The following is a 10,822-nucleotide window of genomic DNA, read 5'->3' as shown; positions in this document are numbered from 1 at the left end:
GGTCGCCACCCGGATTCGAATCCGGGACCTTTGAATGAGAGGCGGACACCTTAACCTCTAGACCACGAGAGCCCCCACTTAGTACAACACTTTTTTTTAGTTTTAAGAGTTTTACATCACTTGCAACAGGAAGAGGTCATACGTGCTCATAAGTGCTGAAGATTAGAAGTGTTACTAGAGAGTAACATGCACGCAAAAGAAAAAAAAGGAAGAGGGAAGAGAGATGACGCTGTTTGATAGATGCAAGCAGGAAAGAAGAAGCAAACCACACCAACTATTCATACGGTCATTTAGTGCAGAGAAAAGTTTAGTTTTAGTAAGAGTTTTACGGCATTTGCAGCACAATAAGGTCATATAAGTACCGAAGAATAGAGGTGTTACAAGAGAGTAACATACACAAAAAAGGAGGAGAGATAAGGACGATAGTTGTTTGATAGGAAAGAAGGAGCAAACCGCATCAGAGTACCCGCCAACCACCCACTGGTGCTTCGTTGTCACACGCAGAAAAACCAAGTCCGATTCCCAAAAGGGGAGAATTTTTCTCGCGTCTTTTTGCAGGAATGTTGTGTCCTTCTCGGCCCACGTTGGCCTTTACCGTCAGGATTAGACCTATCACTCCTCAATTATCTAAATCGTTCTGGTTTTAAAAAACATTTTAGTAAGTGTTTTACCGCCCCTGCAACACAATAAGGTCTTAAAAGTGCCGAAGACTAGAGGTGTTACAAGAGAGTAACAAACACAAAAAAGGAGGGGAGATAAGGACGATAGATGTTTGATAGGAAAGAAGAAGCAACCCCCCGCCCCCGATCTAAATTGTGTTGATGGGCGCATAAAAACACTGGATGACCCCCCCCCCCCCCCCCCAAACTGAAAAACCCATTAAATTATAAATAAATAAATAAATAAACAAACAAACCAATGAAATCATACACTCTTGACATGATATCTAATCTAGACACATAGTCCAATCACTCACAGAGGAAGCACCAAATGATTGAAATGCAAAACGAGTTTCAGGTCAAAAGGTAAATAATGTTTAATCACATAATCATCACATATTGTGTCAGAACAGTCATACATTGCCGACAGACATTTGGAAAGCAGAGGAAATGAAAACAAAAAAAATATATTTCTTAAACATGATACTTGACGTGCACCATAACCATTGAAGGAATAAATTTATTTTTAAAAACAAAAACCAATCATCAAAGTAGAAGAATGGAGAAAACAAGAATTTCGTATTTTAAGTGTACATGTCTTTAGTTTAGTTTAGTTTAGTAAGAGTTTTACGACACTTGCAACACAATAAGGTCATGCTGTTGTTTTCAAATCCCTTTAGCTGCGAGCATTTCGCTCTTGGCAGCACAATAATAAGGTCATTATTGGCACAGTATGAGCATGACACTGACAAATCATCCTATTCACAATAAGGTCATATAAGTGCCGGTGATTAGAAGTGTTACAAGAGAGTAACAAACACAGAAAAGGAGAACGAGAGATAAGGACGATAGATGTTTAGTTTGTTTTAGTAGAGGTTTTACGACGCTCGCAGCTGCATACGGTCATAAGAGTGCCAAGGGGTGGATGTCAACAGAGAAGTCCTTACAGGGAATCAGACTTACTCTGCTCACCTCTCTAGCTTCAATAGCACAAAGTTTGCTTTATCAAGACACCCAAACATACAAAAGAAGTAGAGGGGAAAAAAATGCTGATAGTAAGGATGACGAAAGAAAAAGCAGCAGTTCCCCCTATGTTGTTTCGGCACAGTATGAGCACGACCTTGATAAATCAGCCCATTTACAATTCTACTGTGCATAAGAACATGTTAAAATCCTCCCCTCTGGAAATGGCCTATGGACACTTCAGTCAGTAGCACTGCCCTGGGGGGGGGGGGGGTAAAAAGGAAGGTCGAAAAAAATTAGATTTAGCTCGAGGAACCAGAAAACCTGCAGGGGCAAACAAGAAGAAGTTGGTTGAGAACACACTCCATCAGAACACATTGTTACGCCAATCTGTAACACAATTACTTGTCATACTAATAAGTATGCACGAATTAAACTATTGGACACTATCATAGGCACTTTTTTCTACTAATCAGATGACATCAATCTCATAATTATAAATGGGCAAGGGATAAAAACAAAAAACAAAAAAGCCAGCTGTTGATGAGCAAAACTGCCCATGAAGGAAACAACAACAACAAACCCTCAAACACTCAAGAATGTTTTATAGTCAAACCTGCTCTTTATTACTTTTTTTTATAGTAGAGGGTTTTACGGCGCTTGCAACGGCATAAGGTCATATGAGCGCCAAGGGGTGGATGTCAACAGAGAAGTCTTTACAGGGAATCAGACTTACTCTGCTCACCTCTCTAGCTTTAACAGCAAAAGGTCTGTTTCGACTATCAAGGCACCCTGGAAATAGTGGGTCACAAGTGGGTGACAAATATACAAAAGAAGTAGGGGAAAAATGACAATAGTAAGGATTAGGAAAGAAAAAGCAGCAGTTCCCTGTTGTAGATCAGGCACAGTTATGAGCGTGACATGATAAATCAGCCCATTTACAATTCTACTGTGCTTGAACGAGAAATGTCCCCCCCTTTGGGAATGGCCTAAAGACACTACAGTCAGTGGCACTGCCCCGGGGGGTATTCAACTTGTGACTGGTGTTTTCATCCTGAAAACTATCTCAAAACCACAGCTGTTTCTGTTCCCAGTAGCACACCAGAAGTGTGCACGTATGCCAAGGAGGTTACACTTTGTCGTAAGGTCCTTGAAGTATGCACATCAAGTAGAGGAAAAGAGAAGAAAAAAAAATGAATGAAGAGCGTGGACAAGTTGTTTTTCATTTTGAAAATACAATGTTGAAACTAATGCCTATTCTGAAGAATAAATTAAAAACAGGTGCACTTTAACGAAAATGACACACTGCAGGAAATAATACAGTGAGGAACTTGTGTGAATAAGTCTCACTAATTAATAAATGAATCATACAAAAACAATTTAAAAAGGCGTTCCAAGAGCAAGTATTGCAATTCCACGCAGCATTTTGGAAGATGTGTTTGCAAACAAGTTCATTCTTGCACTTAATAGTACCCAGATATACACATGACAGGAGACAAATAATGCTGTCTCTCTCTCTCTCTCTCTTTCATCTTTCTCTCCCTCTCTCTCTTTCATCTTTTCAAAGCACATATCTACCAGCCACTCAATATATATATATATACCATACCAATATCTCCACATATCCAAAACTTGACGCGAGCCTGATTCCAACATGCCGTGACACAAATAGAGTAATAACCGAAACATGCTGAGGTCATGACATTAACTCTTTATCTCCGAGGGGAGTAAACCCACAATGCCGCAGCCCTATTTTGGTTCCACATCTAAAATTGACATTTACATCACTACTTTCATCATTAACTCAAAACAAGTGAACCTATTTCGATAGTTCTCCAGCTAATGAATGAAATTCTGGTGAAAGAGACTTGTTTTTGGCAACTGAATTGCTGAAAAATAATTTGATGTTGAAGTTGAAGTCGTCGTAAAGGAGTGTGCCCGAGTCGCTGTCAGCAGCTCACCGACACAGGGGTTCCGACCGCGAGCCGCTGGGAGCGGCTTGCTGGAGATAAGGAGTTAGCAAGCTGTCTCTGCAACCAGACAGAGAATGTAAACACGAGACAACAGACAAAGACTAGGCGCTCTTTCTTTCTTTCTCTCTCTCCTTCTCTCTCTCATAGGCTTTGCATTTGCTTCATCAGGTCGTCTATACTCATCTCTGTCTGCCCCACAAAGTCTGAGCCTTCCTCCTTCTGGAAAAAAGAGAAAAAAACATACATGCAATTTTTTTAGTTTTAGTAAGAGTTTTACGGCACTTGCAACACAATAAGGTCATATATTATAAGTGCCGAAGATTAGAGGTGTTACAAGAGAGCTAGTAACGAATAGAAAAAAGGAGGAGAGATAAGGACGATAGATGTTTGATAGGAAAGAAGGAGCAAACCACATCAGAGAAATAGAAAAAAAAAACAACCTCTCAATCAGAATTTGTGTCTTTTTAGTTTTAGTAGAGTTTTTAAACGACGCTTGCAACTGCATAAGGTCATATGAATGCCAAGGGATGAATGTCAACAGAGAAGTCCAAATGGGGAATCAGGCTTACTCTGCTCACCTCTCTAGGCTCAACAGCACAAAGTCTGCTTCGACAATAGATGTTTGATAGGAAAGAAGGAGCAATCCACACCAGAGAACCCGCAAACCACCCACTGACCCACCTTGGCAGCAGCAGCAGGCTTGGAGTAAGCCACAGTCACCCTCTTTGTCAGCTCCGGTTTCTCCCCCTCCCCCACCATTACACATACACACACACACACACACACACCACTACACACACACACACACACACCTTGGCAGCAGCAGCAGCAGGTTTGGTATAAGCCACAGTCACCCCCTGAGTCAGCTCCGGTTTCTCCCCCTCGGCTGCCTCAGCCTCCTCCTCAGTGGTCTCCGACACCACCTCGATACCTGCACGACACACATAAGACAAGATAAGATAAGAAAAGATACCGTATGTACAGATGTTTTAAACTAGTACAATCATCAAAATGCCAGTGTGGAGAGGAGGACCAAACAGTTGAACACATCCTTCAGCACTGCAAGACACACAGGGCCCTGAGACAGGAAGCGTGGCCAACCCCACTGACGCTACAAGAGAAGCTATACGGGCTGACAGATGAACTGAGCAGGACCGCCCAATTTATGACAGATACCAGACTTCAAGTGTGATGCGATCGAGAAGAAGAAAGAAGAAAAGATACATCTTTATTGTCCAGATCCTTGCACATTTAATGGGTGAAATCAGGCCCTCCTCAAAATAATGAAATCGAAGAAACTGGCACTTTTCCAACTGTTTGGCAATTTTTCTCTCGAATTTTTGGTTTTTGTCTCTCTCTCTCTCACAGAAGCCGTCCTGCCTTAGATTTTCTCAGAAACTTGATCTGATTTCTCCCCCTCCGCCAGATATATAAAATTGTTTTGTTTTAGTTTTAGTAAGAGTTTTACAGCACTTATAGTGACAACACAAGAAGGCCACATGTGTCACGACGTGGTGGAATCAGGCACTCGTCAAATTTTGGGCGTGTGGAGTTATTGGTATCTTATGAAAGCTTATTTGGTCGCTTTTATACACAAGGGGGCTATCCCGAAAAAAAGCTGTTTCGACAAAATCGAAGGTAAAGCTTTTGCCCCTTGTTCAATTTCTTTAAAATAAAAGGAGCGTTTTCTCTATAACCAAACAAATATACACAACAAAGAAACCAAACTTCTCCTATAGGTAGGGCAATGTCCACTTTAGGTGTCGGTCAAGATTTCTGGAAACCCCCGAAATCTGGGAAAGCCCGCTTGTCTTTAAAAGCGATCATATACAAAATTGTTTTGTTTTAGTTTTAGTAAGAGTTTTACAGCACTTGTTGTGACAACACAAGAAGGCCACATGTTTCACAACGTGGTGGAATCAGGCGCTCGTCAATTTTTGGGGATGTGGAGTTATTGGTATTATATGAAAGCTTATTTATTCGTCTCGCTTTCATTTAAAAAAAAATTATAGTAGAGGGTTTTACTGCGCTCGCAACTGCATAAGGTCATATGAGCGCCAGAAGATTAGAGGTGTTACAAGAGAGTAATAAACATAAAAAGGAAGGAGGGGAGAAAAGGACAATAGACGTTTGATAGGAAAGAAAAAGCAAACCACACCAGAGCACCCGCTAACCACCCACCTGAAAAATATACCCATATATCTTCAATAGAAGTGGAGATAATTGTGATAGAAGAAGATGGGGTTGCTAGGTGTCAGTGCTAAAATTAGTGAGAAAATGTCCGCCATAGGTAATTTCAACAGCTTGAGAGTCCTTGAAAACTAAAAATTACATGTTTTGTGCCTTTAATCAATGTTTTTGAGTCAAATTCACATGGAAATGGGTTTTTATATGGACACAAAAGGCGTTGAGCCAAAAACCAAAAATTCGAAAAAAAACAAAAAATTGCCAAAGAGTTGGAAAAGTGCCAGTTTCTTCGATTTCATTATTTTGATGAGCAGCTGATTTCCCCACCATGCCTCACAAATTATTTTGTTGAACATTCGAACCTGTTTTAAACTTTTAGTAAGAGTTTTAGGGCACTTGCAACACAATAAGGTCATATAAGTGCCGAAGATTAGAGATGTTACAAGAGAGTAACAAACACAAAAAAGAAGGAGGGGGGGATAAAGACGATAGGTGTTTGATAGGAATGAAGAAGCAAACCACACCAGAGCACCCGCCAACCACCCGCATGGTTGTGAACATGAAGAAGTACAGGTATGTACCAGCTTGTGAACATGTACAAGTGAACATGTAGAAGTACACGTATGTACGAGCATGTATGAGTGAACATGTAGGGGTACACGTATGTACGAGCATGTACAAGTGACCATGTAGAAGTACACGTATGTACGAGCATGTATGAGTGACCATGTAGAAGTACACCTATGTACCAGCTTGTAAACATGTAGAAGTACACGTACGTACGAGCATGTATGAGTGAATATGTAGAAGTACATGTATGTACCAGCTTGTGACCATGTACAAGTACACGTATGTACGAGCATGTATAGGTGAATATGTAGAAGTACACGTATGTACGAGCATGTATAGGTGAATATGTAGAAGTACACGTATGTACGAGCATGTATGAGTGAACATGTAGACGTACACGTATGTACCAGCTTGTGAACATGTATTAGTACGACTTACTCCACTCATTGTCATCATGCACTACGACTTCCTCTATCTCCTCTGTCTCTTTTTCTTCCTTGGGTTTCTCAGCCTCCCTTTTCTGTGGATTAATAATAATAAAAATAATAATAATAATAATAATATTTCAAAAAATTAATAATAATAATAATAATAATAATAATAAGTTGTGTAGAACAATGAAAAATAATAAATATAATTTTAAAAAAAATTAATAATAATAACGATAATAATAATAATTGTTGTTTTTTTTATTAATAATAATAATATGCACTCTATAACTCTTTTCAGATTAACGTAAATATTGGTAACTTACGAGGAACATATTATATGGACGTATCGTCAATTTATCAGCAATTTGAACAAGGGTTGTTTCCTAATTTCCAGTCTCTCGCTTTTGGGTTTTGTTTTGTTTTAGTAAGTGTTTTACGGCACTTGCAACACAAAAAGGTCATATAAGTGCCGAAGATTAGAGGTGCTACAAGAGAGTAACAAACACACAAAAAAAGGAGGGGAGATAAAGACGATAGACGTTTGATAGGAAAGAAGAAGCAAACCCCACCAGAGCACCCGCCAACCACCCACATATCTTTTGTAATGTCAGCAGCCATCTCACAATTACTTTAACCCTATCCATACGTCGTATTTTACTATCCTATCCATACAACGTGGGGAACTCTGTGCCACCACTTTCCAAGAGGAAATTTACTCGTTGATCCGATCCGTACGCTTTGCATAGCAGTCTGTCAAAATGAGTTTTTGAGAAACACTGAAAATTTCAAAGAGATCTTCGTACTAGAAGTATTCTAAGATGTGAAGAACACAACCCCGGGGGTACAAAATGACCCCAGGGGGCGTTCGGATAGGGTTAATGAAGTCACCTGAAAGAGTTCCTGCTGTTTCCGGCAATGTGAATCGTCGCACTGAGGGTTCGGCTTCATCCTCATGGTGGGGAAGAAATCCTGGAGGGCGTTGTAGCCCAAGTAGTAGGAGACGTTTCCGAAAGAAAGGAGGTACCTGGGAACAAATTTGGACGTTCTCAACGTAAAATTCTGACAACATGAACAATTTTGATTTTTCTCAATGTAAAATTCCTGATAACATGAACAATTTTTATGTCCTCAATACAAAATTCTGATAATAATGAACAATCTTGGTGTTCTCAATACAAAATTCTGATAACATGAACAATTTTGATGTTCTCAATACAAAATTCTGATAACATGAACAATTTTGATGTTCTCAATACAAAATTCTGATACAATGAATAATTTGTATGTATGTCCTCAATATAAAGTTCCAATAACATGACCAATTTTGACGTTCTCAATATAAAATTCTCATTACATGAACAATTTTGACTTTTCTCAATGTAAAATTCTGATAACATGAACAATTTTGAAGTTCTCAATACAAAATTTTGATAACATGTAGTAGAATTTTGGGCAATCTATTTGGGAGAAAGTGAATCGTCATGAGAAAAATTAGTAATGTACCAAGTCTAGAGTAAAGTAACAATCTTACAAATTTACATAAGTGGCCCGATGTGGTGGAATCAGGCGCTCGTCAACTTTTAAGCATATGGGGTTGTTGGTACCATGTTAAAGGTTGTTCAGTTGTCTTGCTTTTTGGTGTAAAAAATTATTCATCTATGTTGAATAGAAGTCAAGATATTTGCGACTGAAGGAGGTAAGGGTCATCTGGTTTCAGAGGCAAAATTTGCGAGAAAACTGCTACAAAAGTTTGCTAATTTCTATAGCTTAAGAGGCCTTGGAAACTAAAAATTTACTTTTTTTGTGCCTTTAATCGATGTTTTTCAGTAAAATCCAAACAGAAATGTGTTTTTAAATGGGCTGATTTATCAATGTCATGCTCATACTGTGCCGCAACAACATAGGGGAACAGCTGCTTTTTCTTTCCTCATTCTTACTATCGTCATTTTCACTCTACTTCTTTTGTATGTTTGTCGCTGTCTTGTGAACTGCTATATTTCCGGAGTGCCTCGATAGTCGAAACAGACTTTGTGTTGTTGAAGCTAGAGAGGTGAGCAGAATAAAACTGATTCAACGTTTGGACTTCTCTGTTGATATCCACCCCTTGGCGCTCATATGACTTTATGCAGTTGTGAGCACCGTAAAACCTTACTAAACAAAACAAAAACGTGCCAGTTTCTTTGATCTCAATATTTTGACGAGCGCCTGATTTCACCACGATGCCCCACATTAATTATACTGGATTATACAACTTTTTACAAAACATCTTTTATGTAAAAACAAACAAGAAGAAACTGGCTAGAGAATAATAATATTTTGCAATAAAAGCTTTCATTTCTACATCACACTGAGTATATTTTGCAAGAAACCCTTTTATTTCTACATGACAGACGAGTATATTTTGCAATAAAGCCTTTCATTTCTACATCACTGACTTGAGTATTGAAATAATATTTTGTAATAAAAACTTATATTTCTACATCACAGACTTGAGTATAATAATATTTTACAATAAAAACTTTCATTTCTACATCACTGAGTATATTTTGCAATAAAACCTTTCATTTCTACATGACTGACGAGTATATTTTGCAATAAAACAATTAATTTTAACATCACTTACTTAGTATATTTTGTAATAAAAACTTTCATTATAAAAACTTGAGTATAATAATATTTTGCAATAAAACCTTTCATTTCAACATCCCACTGAGTATATTTTGCAATAAAACCTTTCATTTCTACATGACTGACGAGTATATTTTGCAATAAAACAATTAATTTTAACATCACTTACTTAGTATATTTTGTAATAAAAACTTTCATTATAAAAACTTGAGTATAATAATATTTTGCAATAAAACCTTTCATTTCAACATCACACTGAGTATATTTTGCAATAAACACTTTCATTTCTACATCACTGACTTGAGTAAAATATTTTGCAATAAAAACTTTCATTTCTACACAACTGACTTGATTGAGTATAATAATATTTTGCAATAAAAAACTTTCATCATTTCTAGGTCACTGACTTGAGAACATTCTGGACCAGGAAGCCCGCAACCACCGCCATAGTGGTAGGCAGACTGGCCGCACACACGCCTTCTCTCTTCAACGTTTTCTCGTCGGTGTTGGTCGCAACCACAAGGGGTGGGGCACACTGGAACAGACAGGTGGGGTCCGAATTTAGTTGTAGTATGGTTTTTATTGTTGTTGTTTTTTTTAGCAGAGGTTTTATGGCGCTCACAACTGCATAAGGTCATATGAGCGCCAGAAGATTAGAAGTGTTACAAGAGAGCAAAAAACATAAAAAAGAAGAAGGGGAGATAAGGACGATAGATGTTTGATAGGAAAGAAAAAGCAAGCCACACCAGAGCACCCGCCAACTACCCACAGTACGGCTTTTACGGTGCTCGCAACTGCATAAGGTCATAATATGAGCGCCAATGGGTGGATGTCAGACAGATGGGGTAAAAGGGGAAAGGTAGCCTACTCTTCTTAGGAGAGGGATTTTGAGTGTGTGTTCTTTTGTGTGAACATGTCACATGTGTGTGTGTCTGTTCGTTTGTTTGTTTTGGTGTGTGTGTTAGTTTGTGTATGTGAAAGTGTGTGTGTGTGAGTGTATGTGTATGTGCAGGTGTGTTTTGTGTATGTGTGTGTGTAGGTGTATGAGTATAATTATGTGTGTGACAGTGAATGTGTGTGCGTGCGCGTGTGTGTGTAAGTGTATGTGTATGTGTCTGTGTGTGTGTGTAGGTGTGCATATATGTGTGTGTGTATGTCTGCGTCTGTGGGTTTAAGTATGTGTGAACATGAGTGTGAGTGTGTGTGTGTGTGTGTGTGTGTGTGTGTGTGTGTGTGTGTGTGTGTGTGTGTGTGTGTGTGTGTGTGCATATATTTGTGTGTATGTATGTGTGCGCGTGTATGTTTGTATGAGTGCATTTGTGTGAACCTGAATGTTTGTGTGTGTGTGTGTGATTGAGAAGGTTCACCAGTATAAAGGAGACAATGTATGAATATATACATAAATGTGCTT

At 38.7% G+C, this 10,822-nt stretch overlaps 1 protein-coding gene across 1 annotated transcript in view; it reads right to left on the bottom strand.

Moving 5' to 3' along the window:
• Positions 1-3,153: 3,153 nt before the first annotated feature.
• LOC101852324 (ubiquitin-like modifier-activating enzyme 5) overlaps positions 3,154-10,822 on the bottom strand; it is a gene marked incomplete at its 5' end in the record, with an annotated part of 21,001 nt that continues 13,332 nt past the window's right edge. The window contains 5 exon segments of the mRNA XM_013083325.2: positions 3,154-3,814; positions 4,408-4,526; positions 6,791-6,872; positions 7,672-7,807; positions 9,819-9,946. Coding sequence (XP_012938779.1) covers positions 3,737-3,814; positions 4,408-4,526; positions 6,791-6,872; positions 7,672-7,807; positions 9,819-9,946 — 543 coding nt within the window.

This window comes from Aplysia californica, unplaced genomic scaffold, assembly GCF_000002075.1.
Source record: "Aplysia californica isolate F4 #8 unplaced genomic scaffold, AplCal3.0 scaffold00224, whole genome shotgun sequence".
Taxonomy (NCBI): domain Eukaryota; kingdom Metazoa; phylum Mollusca; class Gastropoda; order Aplysiida; family Aplysiidae; genus Aplysia; species Aplysia californica.
The sequence above is the reverse complement of the archived record's forward strand: the minus strand, read 5'-3'. Positions and strand labels throughout refer to the sequence as shown.